At 40.1% G+C, this 22,712-nt stretch overlaps 1 protein-coding gene across 1 annotated transcript in view; it reads left to right on the top strand.

Moving 5' to 3' along the window:
- Positions 1 to 22,377, top strand: part of LOC131245883 (mitochondrial ATP-independent inner membrane protease subunit 2-like) — a 39,175-nt gene extending 16,798 nt beyond the window's left edge. Inside the window, exons 3-5 of the mRNA XM_058245632.1 lie at positions 4,061 to 4,244; positions 21,745 to 21,851; positions 21,959 to 22,377. Coding sequence (XP_058101615.1) covers positions 4,061 to 4,244; positions 21,745 to 21,851; positions 21,959 to 22,040 — 373 coding nt within the window. The 3' untranslated portion in view covers positions 22,041 to 22,377. The remainder of the gene's footprint in view (positions 1 to 4,060; positions 4,245 to 21,744; positions 21,852 to 21,958) is intronic.
- Positions 22,378 to 22,712: the final 335 nt, after the last annotated feature.

The following is a 22,712-nucleotide window of genomic DNA, read 5'->3' as shown; positions in this document are numbered from 1 at the left end:
TTGGCACCGAGGAGTCTAGTCTTTGGTGTTCCATTATTGCGGCCAAATATGGACCATCCCCAATGGGATGGTGGGAGAAAGACTCCTCATTTTATCATGCCTCGTTTATCTGGAAAGCTATTTATCGGACTACCCCTAAGGTTGGAAATGGTATCAAATTTTCTATAGGGGATGGTTCTAAGGTCAGGTTTTGGTTGGATATATGGTGTGAGATTTCTTCGCTCTGGTTGATTTTCCCAGAACTGGTAGCCCTTTCCCCCTCGGCCAATATATCCATTGTCGATTATTTTTCTTTTGTCAATGGCGATGGCGTGTGGGCTCCTTGTTGGAGAAACCTTCTCAATTCCAAAATTGATAGCTTGTTTATCCTCTTGTCTCAATTGCAGGGTCTTTCGACTCAGCTAGATGTTAAGGATTCGATGGCCTAGAAGTTTGAGAAGTCTAAAAGATTTCCGGTCCATTCTCTTTATCTAGCCCCATCCCCTCTTGACTCCAGCAGCAATTCCTGTTGCTCTTCCCTCGTCTAGTCCCTGAGTGCCCTGTCAAAGGTGGCTGCGTTCACCTAGTTAGTAGGGAGAAAGAAGATACTCACGATGGATAATCTTCGGAAGAGGGGCATAGTGATCCCTAATGCCGGTAGCATGTGCCTCGATGCAAAGGAGTATGTGGGTCCTCTCTTTATTAACCGCTCCTCTAGGATTGCTAGGTTGGGCATTTGACAAGCAGTGGGAGTCTCCTGGGTCATGCCGGTTTTGATTGACTCCCTCTTTTAGGCTTAGTATGGGGACCAGGGTGTCCCAAAACAGTTACGTATCGGCCGATACGTAACGGTAACGATGGTACCCGTTACGCGATACGGGGCCATATCGGCCGAGTCCCTTTTTTGTACACGTAACGGCCGTTACGGGCGTAACGGCCGTTACTGACCCATAACGGCTGTTACGGGCCTTGAAAAAATAAATAAATAAAACCCTTACCTTTTTCCTTTCTTTTCCTCTTCTTCTTCTTCTTCTTCCTCTTCTCGGCCTGCTACGGCCCTGCTGCGGCTGCGGCTGCGGCTACGGCCTCCTCCTCCTCCTCCTCCTCCTTCTCTCTCTCTCTCCCTCTCTCTCTCTCTGTTCTTTCCCTCTTTCCCTCTTTTTTCTTTTCTTTCCCTCTTTTTTCTTTTCGGTTTCCCTCTCCTTTTTTTTTTTTTTTTTTTTTTGGGGCAGGCGTAAGCTGCGGTAGTACGTGTCACGCTGAGACGAGCGCTGACACTCCTCAAGCTCCGAGTTGTACGAACGGTTCAAAGGAGATCAAAGTTTTATAGGCTCCACAGTGATGTATTTATTATATCCACACCGTTCATCTATTTTTAAATATTATTTTAGAGCATTACCTTAAAAATGAATCGTATCCAAAGATAGTCTGGACCACACCAAAAATAGCAGCGGAGATGATGATTTTCACCGTTAAACAATTCGTAGGCCCACCGTAACATTTATTTTCCATCCAATCTGTTCATAAGGTCAAAAAGACCTGAATGAAGAGGAAAAACAAATTTCATATTGATCTAAAAGTTATGTGATCCCAAAAAAGTTTTCAATGGTAGACGTTCAATCCCCCCACTGCTTTTTGCAGTGTGGTCCACTTGATAATTAGATCTGTATTATTTTTCATGTCAAGCCTTAAGACGATCTCGTCAAATGAATGGACGGTTTAGATATAACACATTCATCATGCATGGGGCCCAAAAAACTTTGACACGTGTGCTACACTTCACAATCCGAGTCCCGCCTAATTTGGGGCCTTAAAAAATTGTACCAAAGACATATTAACTTAAAATTTACCAATTAAATTATAAACTGCAATTGCTAACTCACAATGCCAAAATCAAATTATTTGAATAGTTTTAATTGTTATTTGGTGTACTCTTATTTTTTAAAATAGGGCCTTTTGATTTTTTTCATGATTCATTATCCAATAAATGTCCACTAATACATAAGTAGGATAATGACAATAAATTGCATGAATTTGAGGCTAATTTGGGGCATAGATTGGTCCTCCAAGTCAGCCCGAAATTGGCAATGCCATCTACCTGAATTTAATTTCATTTTTTTAAAGAACTACTGGGAGAAAGATATTAAATTGTTAAGTATATAAATTAGATATTTAGAAAATTAAATATATACATTTTGTGGTCAAATTCAGGTTACCTGGTTCAAAAATTAATCAGACAGTCCGATACAGCTTCTCACCAAAGAGTGGACCGTTACACCACCATAAACATGTTCCAATTTATAAATGAATGCATATTTGGAATGCTTAGAATATTCCGGATTTAATATATTTTTTTTTATATTTTTTTGACAAAAAAAATTTTTTACGCCGTTACGGGCCGTTACGCCCCCATATTGCCGTTACGACCCCGTATCCATATCAGTTTTGGAGGTCACCGTTATGCCAACCGATACCGATACGGAACACCTTGATGGGGACCTAGGTGGTGGTTTCTCTCCTCGAAAGTGGAGGTTAGAGTTGTTGGCTTCACTTTGGTCTCTTTGGTTGGAAAGGAACAACTGCGACTTCCGAAATCTATGCTGCGCTCTGGGAGATGTCATCAATAGGGTGCTAGTCATTGCATGAGTGAGCTTCTTGAGTGTTGGGTTTGGGCTTGGGGCTGTGCTTTCCAAAGCCTTTGTATTTTGTAGTTTTTCTACTCTCCTATTGTATAGGTTTTCCTCGCTTCCTTTTCTTTACTTTTTTCTTTCTTTTCTTTTGTTTTGGCTTTGTTGGTTTTGTGATTTTCTTTCATTGTTTTTTTTTTTTTTGGGCCTCTAGCTGGCCCCAAAGCGTATCATCTTTCAAAAAAAAAAAAAACTAAGTAAATGAGCCATAATTATCTTTTCAAGGTGTTTGTTTAAGAGAGAATTATGGCCCAAAAAACAAGAATCAAATACACGTAAAGTAAACAGGTAAAGGAAATTATAATCATTACATTTTTACATACCTATAGGCCCATTTTTACAGTAATGGCCCTGTAAAACAAACAATGGTATAACATAATCATTGTAGTCAAATGTTAGTAATGTCACCACACGGTTATAGGGTAAGTGATCATTGCGCATTTCCAGCCAATTACTGTTGTAATTGGAAAACCAAACAGGCCTTAGGGTATTTTGTGTCTGAAAGATTTGGTTGATACTTTTAGCTTGGGAATTTAATCATTGCAAACTTGCGTTTTGAGATTATTATTTTTTCCCATCCAAAATAAAGGGAGAATATGTAGATTAGTCTTTCAGTCCTACTGGGCATCAGCTTCCATAAGAACAGTTTATCTTAGGGATAGATCCTTCAAGTTTCAACTCTCCTAAAGGAATTCCGATGTTGGTTTTCAGTGCCCTTTCACATGCATGCTCTCAAAATGGTTACAATAGCTTTCTTCAAAGCCAAAGGTGAACCACCTCTTGCTCCTTCCTCCAACCACTTCCTTTATTCCGTCAAAGCCACTTCTGCGCTGTAGTTTTGTGAGTTTTTACTTTGGATATCGGAGTTTCTTTGGAACATGGCTTAGATAATTTAATATCTATTTTCAGCAAATATAAATACATCTTAACTTTCTTAAATACTATTTTATATAGATGCTTGCTAGGATTTCCTGGTTCTGATAGTTTTTAGAACTGCAATTTCCTCGCACCCCTTTTTGGTTTGTGCAACCAAAACCTGACATTGGAACTTGAGTAAATGTGTATATCAGTGGCCCTTTATCGTCATCCAATTAAATTTGTTGGAAATGATGGCCTCTTGATTGAAATAAATTTTTTTAAAAGTAACACTACCAGGGATTGAACCTGGATCACTCATGCTACACTGTCTCCACCAGCTCATTTAACGAACAGGAGACTCTCGATTGAAATATCAATTGGATAAATCATATTGTATCTAGTTCATCGGTATTGGAAATGTCTGATTGTTCTTTTTGAGGGCTTTTATGTATTATTTTCCTTTGTGACTATCATAGAATATATGTCACTTTTTTGGTAATTTTTGCAGTCTTTTGATGTATTTGTATCCATTTCAGCCATGTTTTTGTGGGAGATGTTGTTGTGTTGAAAGACCCTGAGAACTCAAATAAGTATCTTGTTAGAAGGTTGGCTGCCGTAGAAGGGTATGAGATGGTATCTATAGACGTGAAAGACATGCCTTTTGTTCTAGAGAAGGATCAGTGTTGGGTGCTGTCAGATAATGAGTCTATAAAGCCAAAGGTAGCCATCATTGAATTATCTTCAGAAAAATTCTATTCAGATTATGACTTTTTATTTTGCATGTATAATACTATAATTCTAGCCCAAATGGATTGAGATGCCTTTTTCTAACCAGTGTCTGTATGCTAGGATGTTTGCTGACAAGGTTATAACACATTGCACGATAATTTGCTATGATATACAAGTCGAGAAAGAAACTTTGAAATCCCTTGAGATATTGAAATCCAATGTCCAGAGTTGCTATGCATGGAAAATGGCAAGTTACCATGCAATGGTTTGTAGGAGAACATCCTTTCTTTTGGCTGTATCGCCTTGTTTCTATATAGATGATATCCCAGGAAAGCAATCATCATAGAATGCAGTAGTGTACTTATGTTACCAAACAGAGAATTGTGTGGTAGTTTTGACAGCCCTGCCAAAGATGCATGCCTTCTCTTACACAAGATGAAGTCTTCTTTCGGAAAATGCAGCTATTAAAGTTTTGCAATGATATTTTTCAGTTTATGAAAGAAAAAAATCAGTAGCTTGAATCAGTTTGTTGAAAGTTGAACACATTTGAATACCACGTGTGTGTGTGTGTGTGTATACACACACGCGCGCGCGCGCACGCACACATACATATTGAACAATAAATACCACGCATATTGATTCATGATTCGGTTTTGAAGTGTATTGACAATGACATATATGAATCAGTGTTCACTTAGAAAATTAGATGTCATGAAGTTTCATAATTTCAAAGTTTGTTTTGTTGTATGGATCCAATGGTGATGAGATGGAATTTCAATGTAATGTGGTTCAGAAATCCATATGGATTACAAAGCTGCTGTATTTCTTATACAACATTAGGTAGTCTTCTTAAGGATGTGACAATTAGACTTCCACAAGGACATTTTGTATTTCTTTTTCTTATTTTACAATGGAATGTCCCTCATAACTGATAAAAGTTAAATTTGCAATTCAATTTGCTGTCTTTTCAAATCCCTTTAGGGCCTGTTCGAAACCATGGATTCCATGGGAAAAGAAAATAGTTTCCCTTGATTGGACTTTTTTTTGCTATTTGATTTGCAAACAAAAATAGATTCTGCAGTCATCATTAGGTTTTTCCACATTTCCTTTTTCTTGAAACAAGAAATGAGGTAACAATTGTCTAACAAAATGGGATTTCACATGAGTTTTTCTTCCAAATCAAACATGGCCAACTTTTTGGAATCCACTATTTTCCTCAGAAGGTAGAAATGATCATTGCATTTTCTTTTCTATTCTCCTAGAATCCATGATTTCAAACAGGCCCTTAAAAAATTGAAAGAAAAGAAAAAAGATGCATGATTCAACTGTCATTGTATTTGACAGAAAAGATGCATGAATGATGTATGTCGGTCATACAAGGAAACATCAAAACATCATAGGTTTAGTTTTATCTTACGGAGTTAAACTTATTTTGACTAGTTTCTTTTCCATGTCTTATCCATCTCAAATATGGATGCTATCATAGAAGTGTTATGAGATGCTACAATTCACTTAATGTTGATATTTAATGCTAGTGTGATTGATCTGCCATGAATTATTTTCCCAAATTTTTTATTTGGGAAAATAAAAATGGAATAAATAGCGACGTCCATCAGGAGTTTTATGTGATCGTCGTGTACCACTCAAACTAAAAGGGAAATTTTATAGGATGGCTATAAGAACAACCATGCTTTATGAGATAGAATGTTAGACGATTTAAGGAACAACATATTCATAGGATAAGCGTGGTGAAATGAGGATGGTAAGATTGATTGAGTGGCAAGACAAGGATAGAATTAGAAATTAATGCATTCAAGGCAATTCAAAAGTAACACTAATAGGTAATAAGTTGAGGGAATTGGCCAACCTCATATCGACGTCAATATATGGACATTTTAAGCTGAAGTCATAATTCCGCTTGGTCATAATTTTTAGGGGGAAGGGTAATGGAAGTTGGACGTGACTATACATGAGCAAAAGATTACTGGACAAACGGATTCTAATCTCGAAGTTGCTAGAGTAGAAAAGGATGGAGGTCGCAATCGAGGCATCAGCCAGCAGGAAGGAAGATAACAATCGAGACTAGGGGCAGATCCACCAGACAACGTGATGCAGAACAATTAACCACTTGCTCTAAAAGCTTGAACTGTTAGAGCATGGCGAATCAATCCCTGTATCTCATAGCCCACGCCCCACATCTCATGGGTTAGGACCTCGGCCGAACCCCCCTTGTGGGCCCCAAATCACATGGGTACTACCTCACACGGGCTGCCCACCCCGAGTGTGCCCCTACATCCCACAAGCAACCCCACTCAAGCCCTGTGTGAAAATGCCCTTGCATCACGACGTGTGAGGATAAGAGAGAAAATCTTCCTCCCTCCAGATGTTGAACGGGTTGGATCTAAAAAGGCTCTTGAGGAGGAGTGGATTGAGTTCGAGAAAAGAAGGCACATCAGACATTCTAATGGAACGAGCAGAGGCTGGAAGAACCTCATGGAGTTGCTGACATTATATATTGGGAATCTTCCGAACAACTAGATGGAATGCCATTTGGAGAGGGCCTTTCAGAATTGTGGCATGGTGTCGGACATGATTATCAAATGGAAGAAGGTATCCAAACAAATTAGGGGATTTGCATTCATACGCATGTTGAATCTCATCAAAGCCAATTGAGGAATAGATGCATACAATGGGAAGGTGTATGTAAGAAGGAAACTGATCATGATAGCTGCAAAGTTTGGCCCAAAGGTAGCAAACAAGAAAGCAAGGTTTATGAGGGGTACGGAAGAGGGTGAAGGGAGGGAAGTGTTGCAAGAGGTGGGGGAAAAAGGGAGACTTTTAGGCGAAGAACGTATAGGGGTGGCGAAGGGTAACACGGGAAGAAAGATCGAGGAGACTCGGGAAGGTGGGGAACAGATTGAGCGAAAATCCAAAAGAATCGTAGTCGTGGAAATTGGTTTCTTTTAGAGACGTGGTTGCAAGGGAGCCAATGAAAGGGGAGAGAGGTGAGGAGAGGAGGGAGGATATGGGAACGTAGAGAGAAGAAGCTACCAAGAGGTCGGCCGAGAATGGTGGAAGAGAGGAAGCTGGCAAGGGCATCTTGTCTATTCAGGACGAAGCAGAAGAGGAGGAATGGGTAGATTAAGAGGCAAAAGGCTAATTGTTTGCATCCTCCCAAAGAAAATTCAGGAGGTATGAGATCTTTTTTTAAGGTCGGTTGTCGTCCTCACATGGCCAGGCGTATCAATCCCTCGAGTAGAGGAATGACTGCACGAAAACCGTGACATCACCAAGGAACCTGGCATGTTGAAGATGCTTAACCTATCTGAGATGCTTCTATCTCTACCTGCACCGAAGGATATTGATAATGTTTGGATTTCAGGGGGCTTATTCAAGAATAAGCTGGTGTGGGGCTTTTGCAGATGGGAAAGGTGGTCAGTGCTTGGTCTGGAGGAAGTGGTATTCCAGGTGGGACCTCTCACTTGAGCTATGGAACTGGAAGGTTCTGACGAAGGTGGGGGGATTTATGGGGGAGGTGGTGGCAATAGACCTGCATACGCTAGACCTTGTCGACCTCCGAATGACATGAATATTAGTTATTAGATGTCAATTATCCCCAGTGCCGAAGAAGATAAACCTCATTGTAGGTGATATTCGTTTGTCAATTGGGATAAAGAAAGAGTCTTCGGGAGAAGAAAAATCTCTCAATCCCGGAAAATTCCAAATTCATGGAGTCGTTGAATTCAAAGAAGATGGTGATGGCGGCCAGGGTAGCAGTCGTGGTGGATGAAGGTGCACATGTGATGAAATCCGATGGAGCATCGGATCTTTGTGACGACATGTGGAAGGGCCAGCAAACATAGGAGGTAGGTGACCCTAATGAGCCTACAGAAGAGGAATAAAGGGTGAGCATTCTCCACAAGATCACGGAAGATGGAATGGAGGTATCGGGTGTTGACACATGTAGGGAATGGCAGTAAAAAAGAAAAAAAAAAAAGAAAAGAAAAAGGAAAAGGTATTAATGCAAGGGACAAGTGTCGATCGCTGTTGCACAGAAATGCAGGAAAAGGACGCAAGAGGTGGTGTCTCTCTACTCTATGAGACAGATTGCAACTTGAGAAGGGTTGCTAGTTCTTTGGACGGCATTGCATTTATGCTAGATAAGACAAATCCAGGTTGCGAAACATCATCACTTGTTGACACGTAGTTGTGGGGTGTGGCGTCGATTTTCGAGGAAGAGATGCATACGAATGGCCCTGATCTCGCTCGAGGCAAGATTGAGACAATGGAAAACCCCCTCGCTCGCGATACATGTGACGATTTTAATAAGCGATCACACGTGCGCAATCCTTATAAGCATTCGCCTGATGATTTCAAAGCACGTCTCTTTTACAATGAAGGGGGTGGACATCCTTTGGGAGCTCTAGGCCTTGGTGACAACTTATGGAGATAGCTCAAGTGGGAGATATCACTCTTGAGACCTAACAGGGATTGAAGAAGATCAGACTCGAGATAGAGCATACCAAGAACAGACGGTGCAGAAACTTGACGATGAAGTGAATTCCGCAGGAACCTCGTGGGCAATGACGGTCGACGAAGGTAATGGCAAAGCAATTATTGAAGTAGTCCCCCCTCTCCAGTCTTTGCACAAGATTCCAGAAATCATCACTATGGCTTCTGACAAGATTCAAAGTGACAATGGCAAAAGGTATGAGATGGATCAGGGACTCTTTGGGGGGAATGGGTCGGATGATTGGGGTTTCATTCGAAGATTGCGAAGAAAATTACATTGCTTTATTTCATCTGATGGAAAGTAGGAGCCTCAAAAAAGAGAAGGTGCTGCCACAGAGCTTGTTGTCTAAATCAAACAACGGAATTAGGGAGTTGAAAGCATTAAATTGTTCAGTTAACTATGAACCAGCACAGGTTGCTACTGGTGGGGAAAAAGGAGGAGATGCAGAGTATCCTAATGAAGGTTCTATGTTTGAATGTCAGGGGGCTGGGCTGCCCATGGAAGAGAGCCCAGACTCGAGCCTGTTGTAAACAATACAAGGCCCAGATTGTAGCACAACAAGAGACAAAATTAAGCACCCGAGACCAAAGAAATTGTCTCTGAAATATGATCGAGTAAATCGAAAGATGGATGGGTTCAGCAGGAGGGATTCTCATCATTCCTATCTGGATCAAAAAAGACTGGTGGTGTGGGGAATACTCAGTTTCCATTTCGCTGAAGGACTTATCTTCTAGATTCAGATGGGCTTTCTCACCGGTATACAGTCCAAACATTCCAAATTTGTGAAGGGACCTATGGGCTGAATACAGTCTGCAAGTGGCAAGTGCCATAATGCATGGGAGGGGACTTCAATACAGTTTGATTTCCTTATGAAAAATTGACAAGAGGCAAGATTACACGTAGCATGTCAGATTTTTAGGCCTGGGTGCAGAAAAACGAACTGGTTGATCTTCTAATGGGCAATGTCGGATTTACTTGGTATAATGGCCAAACAAAGCCAATTCCTTCTTTGTTTCGGCAAATTGGATAGAGGTGTTTCCACTATCGTCACAAAGTGGCTTGCCTAAGGCTATTTTCGATCATTATCCGGTTTTTCTTGAGATGGTGGAGGAAGATTGGGGTCCAAGACCGTTTAGATTTGAGCTGGCCTGACTTGAAGTAGAAGGATTCTCGGACTTGGTAAATCAATGGTGGAATTCTTTTGTGGTAGATGGACACCTAGGATTTATCTTTTTTCAGAAATTGTGGCTACTGGAAAGAAAACTTGAGTGTGGAAGAAGGAAATTCATGGTGGGAGGGAAGAGGAAACAGTGACCATTTTTGTTTGAAATACAAATGTTAGACGTAAAGGAGGAAGCCCAAATGCTAACGGAAGAGGAGCAAGCTAGGAGGGAAACTCTCTCGATTGAATACAAAAGCCACATTAGGGATAATGAAATAAAGTGGAGACAAAGTTCGGGGGCTACAGGGTTAAAAGAGGGAGACACAATATGAAGTTCGTCCACGGCATTGCTAGCGCAAGGACACGAACAAATAGATTTCATAGTGTGATGGTAAATAGCACTAGGGTGGAAGAGAAAGATAAGGTGGTAGAGGCTGTCCAGTTTTTCAAGTAACTATTGGCGAACAATTGTGTTCTAAGGCTGAGATTGGATAACCTATCTTTCCAAACCATATTGGAAGAGGATGTGGCAACTCTTAAAATTCAGGCTTAGGATGAAGAGCAAAGTGACGGTGGATGATTTGGGTAGAGACAAAGCCTAGGGACTTGATGGTTTTCTGATTGCATTCTTCCATGTTTTTTGGGGTCTTGTGAAATTTGATGTGGTGGCATTCATAAGGGCCTGTTTGGTTTTCCAATTACCACGGTAGTTGGCTGTAAAGATGTCACAATTACTTTTTACATGTATTAGCAATGATTGGAGCAAAACCGGTTAACTGCTTTCCCATGTTTGATTTATGGAATTTTCCGGTGTAATAGACGGTAATTCACTAGTCGTGTGTTTGGGTAGACGATGTAGTAATGTCAATCCGGTTTTGCAATTATGTTGTCCACCATATCAGCTCTATAACAACTGCAAAGCACTGTTTGATTTTTACAGCGGACTTGATTATATAATGTCTGCCTCTCAGTACATCGGTGTACTGTGGGACCCATTCTTACTCCACATATTTCATCGACGCCATTAATCCATTAGTACTAATCATTTGATACGATGTACTTATTAGTGGGGGTCTTGGATTGGTATCAACGCGAGAAAATATCATCATGATCTTTCAGGCATGTTGTCTGGTCCACAACATATTTGGAAATGATTCAATTATGGATTCAACACTATGTGGTGGACCGTAGAAAAACGGACGTGTAGTCTGGATAAATTGACAACGAAAGGTATCTGGCCACCTACATTCGAATAATTTGTGGTAACATAGGAGCTTACCTGTTCTCCCTAATAATGCATTGGACCAGAAGAGTCCAATGTGTTGTTTAGGGCCTTGCAAAGAGATATTACCCTATGATGTAGGTCACATGTGGGATCAACAACCCCCTGTATATGTTGTAATATAGGTAAGCCTAAAATTGAGAAAATGTATCGTGTACCTGAAGGAAGATACAGAATTTAATCTAAAATGATTAAATGTCAGTTATGATATATGTCTACCATCTACATAGATAAACATGGAGAACCAATATCAAGGATAACCAGGCAGTTTCCATAGTCTTCCATACTAACCTACCGACGCAAATCAATGTCCAAAATCATGTCCAAAACAGTCCTTTAAACATATACAATCAAAAACCTACTTAAATGACCATTGTATCCAACAATCCTTAGCGCCAATACATGATCTGAATGGTGAGGATTAAAACCAGGCAAGCGAAGATTATCGTAATCAGGGCCGAAAGTGAATGCGGCGTTTCTTCATCTCCTTTCTCCTGATTGCAGTTGCCACTACTGGATGGACAGTAATAGGATGGTGTAAGGGAAGTTGCTAGAGGGTTCATGCAATTGGCAACGCAATGCCGTTCATGCGTCGACCCTCGATTGTCATAATCATCCTCCTTTTCCCATACAGGTGCATTTGTAAGCTCTCTACTCTCGCAATAAGCTGTCCATTGGAAAAATTTCTCTGATGCAGATTTGTCTCTGTGGAAGCGGGCCATGAAATATCCCTCAACTTGTTCTCGACATTCCTCCTAAGTATAGTAGATCCCGGGACGACGTCCATTGAATATAACATATATCTTTTTAGCCATCTGCACATAAGGAAATATTATGTACAACGTCATGAATATTGTATGAATAATGGAACATACCAAAATAAAAATCACTACCCGTATCCAACTACAGCAGATAACTGGTGATATAACGATGAAGACAACATCATACCAGATGTTGTGACCGTATAAGTGTTAAACCTGCGTAGTGATCATATACCTTATGCAGATATAAGTAGCATAGTCATAAATTAACTCAAATTTACGTCTAAATTAAAAACAGGTAATGCGGGTTAAAAGGCAACGAATGATTAAGCATTACATACAGGCTAACATAGGAATCCAAAAATACAATTATCATCCAAAAAATACCCACAGATATCATCCAAAAATACCAACAGATATCTTCCAACTACTAGTTAACACAACTAGCAGTATAGCAAACCATAAACAGTCATGTCCAAAAAATCATAGGCTGTCTAGCCAAAGCTAACATAACCCCATCGACCAGGTGGAGGGTACTACGATCAGTTAGACGACTGATCTAGTGCAAGCAGCATCAACACAAAGTCAAACCTCCTATGCTCTGATAGAGAAAGGAATGAGGCAGATTGTTGTTCATCTTTTTATAATATCTTTGTTGCACGCAGGATCTTATGACCTGTCAGGCCGTCAGTCTACTCCAAGGCCAGTACAATCTGTGACATACGTACATAGTCCTTTCCTTGGTGTATGGTTATAGCTAGTGACTTGACAGCTTCAGCAACGTCACTTATTCATCTGCCTATGATGTCGCAAGGGCGATTCATTCTTGCTCTCTTCCTTGAATTGGATGTGCTGCCTGTGTTCACCGAGTTGTTCCCGTTTACATTCAGACTACGGTTTGCAATATGAGTACCGTCGTGACTCTAAAACGACCACTGGATGTTAGGTGCACTGTCCCCTACATCGTTTCTCGATAACACAAGTGTATTGTCATTCAGATCAACTGACGTTGTTAGTGAAATATCAGGATCTCTAGACCTTCTCGAACGCACAGTATCCTGCATATTTCCTATTGAAGCACGCAATCTGGTAGCTCGGTCATTTCCAAATATGTACGTTAGGTCTTCGTACCTTCACACCGCTTTCCCCCGAACATGTTGTGCGTAAGGATGTAACTATTGACATATAAACAAAGTAAAATCGGTATTAGTAAAAAAACATAATATGATATGTACAATTATTAAAGGAAATATTTTGTTGAAGTTACAAAAGAGTTAAGTCAATATTAATCTCACCTTTATGTAATCCTCCCAGACACCATCCAGAGCGACCACTAGCTTCTTGTCATCATCCCAACCAAACCCACTGGCGTTGAGGGTGTCTCGAACCTCGAAGTACAACCTCTTCAACGTGCGGAGGCAATTCCCAACATGTTTTTCTTGAACTAATATCCCTAATGCAGACCTTACAGTCTCCACGACCGTTTTGTGTCTCCTTAAATCCATTAGCACTCTTACGGCCATTTGCGACAACATCCATTAGCGTATCAATAAGGCAGTCATCCATTTCATCGGTCCAACGCGTTACACCACTAAAGGATCCATTTTCAGTGGGAGATTTTACTTTATATTTCCTAGGTGTCCTTCGTGGTGTAACACAAAGGTCTTGACCGGTTTGTTTCGTTAGGGTTGATTGGCTGTTTCGCTTGTTCGGTGACATTTCCCCGTCACTAACTTTAATTATCTACAAATAGTGAAATGAACATATTTAATAAACAATACAACCTTGCATGCAAGTCATATATGATATTAAACTTGATCAAAGATACATACACCCCAAACATGATATTAAAGTTGAAGGAACATGAATTATCTTTTTCCAAACATTCAAAATAATGGTAATGTAAAAACACATGCCTTGCGAGGATATGGAGTACAATCCCCGAAGGCTATTTACCTACTTCAAAATGATAGTTTATATTGTGAATGTTCAAACATTACGACTCACAGGATGAGATTCATTCCACATTCTTGAAGCAATATTGTCTCGATATGTCGCCCATTTGTCCTTCTCAGGTTGTGTGACATTAATCTCACATGGTGATAAATCTATGCTCTCCGTTACATCCGTTGATGCAACTTCATCTTCAACGAAACCATCTCCTCCAAATAAACGGATAAAGTTGTGTAACACACAACATGCAATCACTATCTTCACTTGTGTTAGAAGGTTGTATGGTGAAGCTGATTTGAGGATTGAAAAGCGAGCTTTCAAACTCCAAAAATCCGCTCTATAACGTTTTGTAATTGAGCATGCCGGTGGTTGAAAAGTTCTTTCTTGTTGGAAGGATTGCGGCCCGTGCAGTATCCATTGAGGTGGTACTGTACACCGCGATAAGGAGCCATAAATCCAGGAGAATGAGCGTAACCAGCGTCAACTATATAGTACTTACCTACAATTAATTACGAGTAATTATCAATCTTATTTCATGAGAAATCATATTATCAAGATGTTCAATCATATAGATTTACACGAAGTACCCTCGAGGATAGTAAAGCGATCAGTGGAATGTGTCAATGCACTCTGTAAGACACGTGTGTCAGAGGTAGATCCCTCCCATCCGGCAAGCACATATACGAACTTCATATCAAATGTACATGCGCCCATAACGTTCTGAGAGAGGACCCCTTTCCTGTTACGGTAGGTTGCACTTTCCAATGCAGGCACATAGGCGGGTACGTGGGTCCCATCAATTGCATCAATGCAATCCTAATTTCAACATGATTTATCAGGAAAAATATATGTAATAATCTTATGACAAGACTGGATGTTGCATGATGTGCTTACAATTGAGCATACCTGAAAGTACGAGCTTCAATTGGGATTGGCTAGGATCTCGATTGGTGTTTCTGCACTTGGGAGTTTCACAAACTCCGGATATAGTCGGACAGTAGCATCCACGTCTTTACTAAAATACTGGCTTACGGTTTCTCCAGACCTTATAAACCGTTGCCCAATGACACGGTTTCTAACATTATGCCCCATTGTATGAAGGAACATGACAAGTTGTTCCTCCATATATACATGTTTCCCATCTGGAATGAGATTTCTATCCCTGAAATACGAGCATAGGTTGAAGAAGGTGGCCTTGTTCATTCTGAGTTGTGTATGCACTCATTGTTACCTGCTCTAATTATCCCATTTATTATCTTCCATCTTTCGATGTCCCCAAATCTTGAGGGTGATTTAAATAAATGATTGCTGAAATAGTTGTAGTTGCTGCAGCAAGTGTAGCTGCAAAAGCAGCCATTTCCTCTTCCGTCCCTCCATGTACTGATTTTTTCTTGTACAACACAGGGAATGAAACTGAGTTGGCGTCCACCATACCAATATCATGCACCAGTTCCATAAATATGGATGTAACATTTCAATTGTTCTTCGAAATATATCTACTTGGTCAAATTTTGGTTCAATTTACAAATCCCCTTTGTAACACTATTTCGTTGTCAAATATTTCATTTTGAAACGGGAAGTACCATAGAGTCAATCAATTCAGGAGATAGGGAGTTGTGCTTTTTGCTAATTATACCACTCAATTGTAATTTTCATAATGACTAAGTCACCCATTTGCTAGTCACACCTGCTATGTTATTCGTAAAATCAAATGCCTCCAGAAATTGAATCTGGAGACTTGCATATGGGGCTGAAACATATAATTGTGATTACAATTAAATGTTAAATGGGTCCATTTTAATCATAAACATGTTATTAAATATTGATAAATATCTTATCTAAAAACGGCCATAGTACCAAAAGCAACAACAAATGTTAATAAAGAAACTGAGAGAATGGTGAAACCATCTATCATATTCACCACCACAACAAACACCAAGTAAGAAATAAGATGTATGTTGATGGTCCTTCCAATTGTACTGTCAGTTTTATGAAGAGCCCAAAAACACCCATCTCCTGAACTGATTCACCACATTATGATTTGATTCATTCACACAACCATACAACAGGTAGGACCTAGTTGGAGTTGAACCCCTGCGGAATTTCCAATCAGAGATTCAAGCCAACTGGAGGACGAAAGTGGCACTGGCCTCTCAGCAGAATCGATTCCTTCTCTACCCCTGTTCAGTAGATAGGCCCCGCTCTGTGTACTGCATGGTCTTAAATAGAAGACTACAAATAGAAGGATTTCACCAACACCGAGCACCTATTAACGTGTATATACTCGTTGGCCAGTATACAGCTGGTGGCGCCCACCTGTTGAATGAAGTAGATCTAGCACCCACATGCGGTACGAATGGGGAGAGTAGGATTGGATTTCGAACACACACAGGGTGTCCCATGGGGTTTTTGGCACGGCAACAAAATGCAAGTATTTTAGATTGAACATCAATGAGATGGGCCACACATGTCTCACTGAACATCAGTGTCATCAGTTGGGTTTCAAATGTCCGACCACATCACAATAAGCTTAAGAATAGCTGTCCTTTTTTCAATAAGCGCTCCAGATGAAGCCATATTCACGGTGTTTAGACATACAAAGGAAGATGAATCCATACCTGTGGAGGAGAATGCGTAGGAGATGTGGAAGATGTCACGATTTCCCGACTGACCAATCCGCTGCAGGAAGGAAGAAATGGATACAAAATCAGGTAATAGATTGCCAATGCATGCAATACAGGGTTTTGCAATAATCGAAGGCCTGAATATTTGGAGACATGCAAGGCCTAAAAAATGCAGTAACATGCAAGGCCTGAAAATTGCAATAACATGCACCACGGAAATATTGCAATAACTCTGAAAACTTGAAAAGCATCAGTGAAGAAGATGGCTTGAATCCTCGAAGGAGCGAAACATCCCTTGCAAGCTACCTATTTTCGATTGGATGTGCTGCGGAAATGTCCGATGACCACCGGCCAAACCTTCTCCGAAGGTGTAGACTGTGAACCATGGAAATAGAGAAGAAACACGGCGTGAAGGAAGGGATTTCTGATAAGCAGTCATCTATGAGAAGAAGTGTAAGAGAGCAATGGAAGATACCGATCGTCGTCGTCTTACCTTGTTGGAGTGCAAATTCTAGAAAACTCAGTTCGGTTCCTCCGTGTTGAGGACGACTGGGAATCCATGCGATTTTTAAAGGGTCTCTGTTGCGCATGGACGTGATACAATGCTTCTGCGGACCATGGCTTCAACCGGCTGACAGGTCTGCTGCAGATAGAAATCATCTCGATTACCTACAACTACTTAACAGATCGGGCGGCTACTTTCCTTCCAAATACCACCATTTTCAGACGCATGTATTTACGGCAAAAACCAAACGCTCGTCAGAAGTCATGATGACTTCTTTACATCCCAAAGCCAGTATTTCGGAAAACCGAACATGCCCTTAAGGGAATTCTTTGATGGTGGGAGGTTGGCGGCATAATTCGGAAATACTTTTATAGATTTGATCCCAAAGAAAGAGGGAGCAGACAATTTAAAAGTTTTTAGGCCAATAAGCCTAATTGGGACTCCTTATAAAATATTAGCCAAAATACTTTCTTCGAGGCTAGCTTGTTCTCAAGAAGGTCATCTCTAAATTCCAAGGGGCCTTTGTGGAGGGAAGACATTCTAGATAGCGCTTTGATTGCTCAAGAGTGTTTGGACTCAAGATTCAAGGAAGACAACAACGATATCGCGTGCAAACTAGACTTGGAAGAAGTGTATGATCATGTAGACTAGGGTTCCCTAGATTATATGCTTGGGCATCTTGGATTTGGGGAGAAATGGAAACGTCGGATCTCCATGTGCATAAATTCAGTCAAGTTCTTGATCCTCGTTAATGTCTATCCGAAAGGTTTTTTTCAAATCCTCTAGAGGTTTAAGTTAGGGTGACCCCCTATCGCCTCTTCTTTTTGTGGTGGTCGCAGAATCACTTAGTATGATGCTGGAGAAAGGGGCATCTTTGGGCGTCATTTTGGGCTTCATAATGGATAGGGACGACTTCCAAATCCTGCACCTCCAGTTTGTTGACGGCACTCTTTTGTTCTGCGATGCTTGCAAGATTCAAGTAGAAAATTTGAGCAAGATAATTTGTTGCTTTGAAGCGGTCTCGGGCTTAAAAAGTGAATAAAATTAAATGTGAGATGCTAGGCATTGGTATTTCGAAGGAAGTGAAAGAATTAGCTGCAATTTTTTGTTGCAAAGTGTGATCATTATGTATGGGGGAGCCTCCAAAACACCTATGGGATAGGGTGATTGAGCGATTCGAAAGCTAACTATCCACTTGGAAACGATGTTATCTATCTTTGGGAGGTAGACTTCTTCTCATCAATGCTGCCCTTCAAATTTGCCGCTTTATTACTTCTCTCTATTTAAATGTCCTAAGGGGGTGTTAAAAAAGCTAGAAAAACTCCGAAGGGATTTTCTTTGGAAGGGTGTTGACGGAAAAATAAATAAATCCATTTGATGAATTGGAAAGATGTTCTCTGCCCAAAAGCAAATCATGAACAAAACTCTATTAGGCAAATGGTTGTGGAGGTTTGGTGGGGAAACTGATAGTCTTTGGAGAGATCGGCTGACGACATGGGTTGGTGGCTAAAGAAATCAACTTTGTATAAAGCTACAGGTTTGTGGAAGGCTATTGTGGAACTGGTCGAAAAGTTCAAGGTCGAGGCAGGTTTCTCAGTGGGTGACGGACAGCCCATTAGATTCTAGGATGATGTATGGATAGGCAGCCAATCTCTTAAGGGCACATTCCCAAGGCTAGCTTCCATCTCTTCGGACCTAAGGAATTCCATGTCCTGTTGCTTCTCTCATCTGGGCTAATCGGGTGTATGGATTCTGCCTTGTAGAAGAGCACTTTAAGAAGAGGAGGCTGAATTTGTAGAGCTTATGAACCGACTTTCGGGTTTAGAGCTCAGCTTGGATGGGGATGCCATGTCCTGGACCATGGTTTTGAATGACGGCCGGCAGAAAAATTATACGATATAGCATCACGTATCGGTATCGAGGCCATATCAGCCTGTAAACTATGAAATAATAATAATAATAATAATAGGAAGAAATGAGATAATATTGAATCTATCATTTTTTTTTACCATGTATTTATCAGACCATTCTTTGGTCAGAATTTTGTCCTGGCGGGTTGACCTATTGTAAGTTCTGGTATTGATTTTTAATTTATTTATTTGTTTATTTATTTTTATAAAGTATTGATATATGTCAGAAATTGACCCCCCCCAAAAAAAAAAGATGAAAAGTATCAACTTTTAATCAATTCATGCCCAAAATTTGTAGATCTATAGCTTTAAACAATTAATCATGCATTATTAGCTAATTACAAGTTGCAATTGAAAGAAGATTATAAAATAAAATAAAAATTTTAAAAAACTTAAAAATCAACAAAATTTTCGATTTTCCCCAAATCGGTTCCCCAACTTCGATTTTCCCAACAATACCCCAAATTTATAATCAGATCTAGTGTAGAATCTGATGGAAATAACCCCCGAATGCATTACATTTCAATTGATTTGAAAAATAAAATTCTAAAAAATATACTTATTGAAATTCTAAAAAAATCAACACAAATTTTGACCCAAAAAAAAAAAAAAAACTGAAAAACCCCAATCAAATCTAATGTAGATCTGATCGGAAATACCAATAGGGCACCACATTTCATGATATATATATATATATATATATATATATAGAAATTCCAGAATTTTCGTCAGATCTGGTGTAGATCTTATCGGAAATGGCCCCCCATGCAAGATTTGTGATCAGGTTCCACAAAAAAAAAAAAAAAAAAAAAAAGGAATTTCTGAAATTATAGAAAATCGAGCGTAAATACCAAAAAATTAAAAATTAAAAATTAAAAAGTTCCAATCAGATCTAGTGTAGATCTGATCAGAAATGGCCCCCATGCAAGATCTGTGATCAGATTTCAAAAAAAAAAAAAAAAAAATCTGAAATATACAGAAAATCGAGCGTAAAAAAAAATAATAAAAAAATAAAAATAAATAAAAATAAAAATTGTTCCGATTAGATCTGGTGTAGATATGATCGGAAATGGGCCCCCATGCAAGATCTGTGATCAGATTCCAAAAGGAAAAAAAAAAAGGAATTTCTGAAAAATACATAAAATCAAGTGAAATCGATCTGCAAATCAATTCTTTTTCGGTAGTTTTAGGTATAAAATGATGATCTAAAAGGAATTGAACAAGAATAATAAAAATTTTGATTTTTTTTTTTTTTTTAAAACCTTTTTCTCAATTTTTTCAAAATCAGCCCCAAAATCTTTGGTTCTTCAAATCCACTCGAACCAAGCTGTTTTAATCCTCCATTTTGATGGAAATGTTGCCGAAAATCACTTAGAGATCGTAAGTTGCAATTATTTCAAGTGAAAATGAAGAGGAAGAAAAGAGAGATTGAAAAAAGGGTCGGTTGTGGGCTCGGGCGTATTGGCCGATACACCCTGATATGGCACAACCGTTTCCGATATGGCCAATACAGCCCCGTATTGCGTATTGTATCGAACCAATACAGATACAATACGCCGGTATCAGCCGATAGGATACAGATATTCAGAACCACGTCCTGGACCTTAGATAAATCAGGTTACTTCACAGTGAAATCTTTCTACTCGATGCTAGCTTCCGATCTCTTAAGGACACATTCCCGAGGCTAGCTTCCATGTCTTCAGACTTGAGCATTTCTGTGGCCTGTTGCCTCTCTCATCAGGGCTCATCGGGTGTATGGATTCTGTCTTGTAGAAGAGCACTTGAAGAAGAAGAGGCCGCTGAATTTATAGTGCTTATGAACCACCTTTCGGGTTTAGAGCTCAGCTCGGATGGGGATGCCATGTCCTGGACCTTAGATAAATCAGGTTACTTCACAGTGAAATCTTTCTACTTGATGCTGGCTGACCCTCCCTCGGAAGATCTACCAGTTCACACGTCTGTCATTTGGTCCTATGGGGCCCTTAAGAAGATGGCAGTCTTCACTTGTCTGGTGGGATGGAACAAAATTCTTACAACAACCTTCGTAAAAGAGGTCTAAGCATTGTTAATGTTTGCGTGCTTTGTTGGAAGGATGATGAATTGGTAGAGCATTTATTGATGCATTGTCCTCTCTCGAAGGGGGTCTGGGACCTCTTCTCACTGTTTTCTACTCCATGGGTTATGCCAAAATCCATTATTGACTTCTTCCGAGTATGGAATGGTGGAGGGATTGGAAAAGCTGGAAAGAAGATCTGGAGAATGGCGCTTCTTGCTGGGTTGATTCCTCTTTAAATTTGTGAACTCCAATCAAAAGTTTGTTCCATAACATATGTGCTTCCTGTTGAGTGACAAATCAATAACAGCTTTTCTCCAATTTGTCAAGTTTTGCAAGCATCTAGGGTGTAAGGTATGCTAGCCTTTCTTGACAGCAATGTTAGAGGTGGTGCTCGCCGATCTCTAGCCATGTCCGGTGAGCCACTACATGCTCTACTATACGCCAAAAGTCACCATCTATCATATTATCTTCACCATTTCATTAGTTGCTTGCATTCCAAATGGATGGTTTCCCATAAGCTTAGAGAGAGAGCTAGTATTCTCCAATCACTGGTTTTGTTCTGATTGCCCTGATTGATTGCCACAGGTAAAGTGGAGATTATTAGAGGTAGGCAAGTGAGCATATCTACCATTTATTGCTTGCCAGTAATCCTAAACCTCATAGGAAATGCTGAAGTACCTATTTTTCCACAATTACTGATGTTTCTTTTCATATTTCTCTGGCAGGAAGCAAGGGACAGTCGGACATTTGGCCCAGTTCCTATGACCGACATTATCGGTAGAGTTATATATTGCCTGCAAACAGCTGTGGATCATGGTCCCGTGCAAAACAGGTCAATCACAAACTCTTCTTTATATACTAATTTGTTCTATAAAGGATTTCAAAGTGTTTAGAATCTTCTAAATTTGTATTTGCTTCCATGCTATTTCCATCCATCAGTCGTTCTGGGATGCATCAAGATTCCCCAGTGTTGGCAGTGGAGTTGGATGTGAATGAGATGGCAAGGAATCACAAAGCATAAGCCTGTGCCTCTATACATTTTGAGCTGATCCAATTGTCAAAGACCCTTCACGTCATCCGTTCTGTGGAAATAAAACAGTGGATGAACTTTACCTGTTTTCTGCTGGCGCGGGCGGAGGTCGTATTACCTTGATCATTGATGAGATCTGCCAATTGGGGATTTGGGTTTGTTTTGTAACTGAAAGATCTGAAGTTTTGGATCCCGTATTTCGAGTTCCGACCGTATTTAGATCGGGAAACATGTCTCTTGTTTCATGGATTTGGTAAACCGAAGCTTTTGGGAGTTGTTACTGGATTCTTTGAATGTGGTTTGGCCAATTTCCTGCAGTTTTGAGTTATTTGCAATTTCTTAAGAAGTAGAAATCGAGCAATGTGTATATCATGTTGAACAATATCCTACTACCTCTAGGAATAGAGAGGTTGGTTATTTTCAGTTCCTTCACCCATTTTCAGCTCTAGGAATAGGATCACCTGCCTGCCGCTGTGCATGGTTGGGGACCATTTCCATTTCCAATTGAGTTGAGAGAGGCTCATGCATCAGTGCCCCCCCGGTCAGTCACCTGACGGACCCTACCTTTGATGGACCATGCCGTGAAAATCTCGCAGATTGGAAGATCCTATTCCATTATTCTCCTGCCTTATTGAATTTGGACTGTATCTCTGTTCACAACCT

The sequence above is a fragment of the Magnolia sinica genome, chromosome 5 (genome assembly GCF_029962835.1).
Source record: "Magnolia sinica isolate HGM2019 chromosome 5, MsV1, whole genome shotgun sequence".
Classification (NCBI taxonomy): Eukaryota; Viridiplantae; Streptophyta; class Magnoliopsida; order Magnoliales; family Magnoliaceae; genus Magnolia; species Magnolia sinica.
This window is presented reverse-complemented; position numbering and strand designations above follow the sequence as displayed.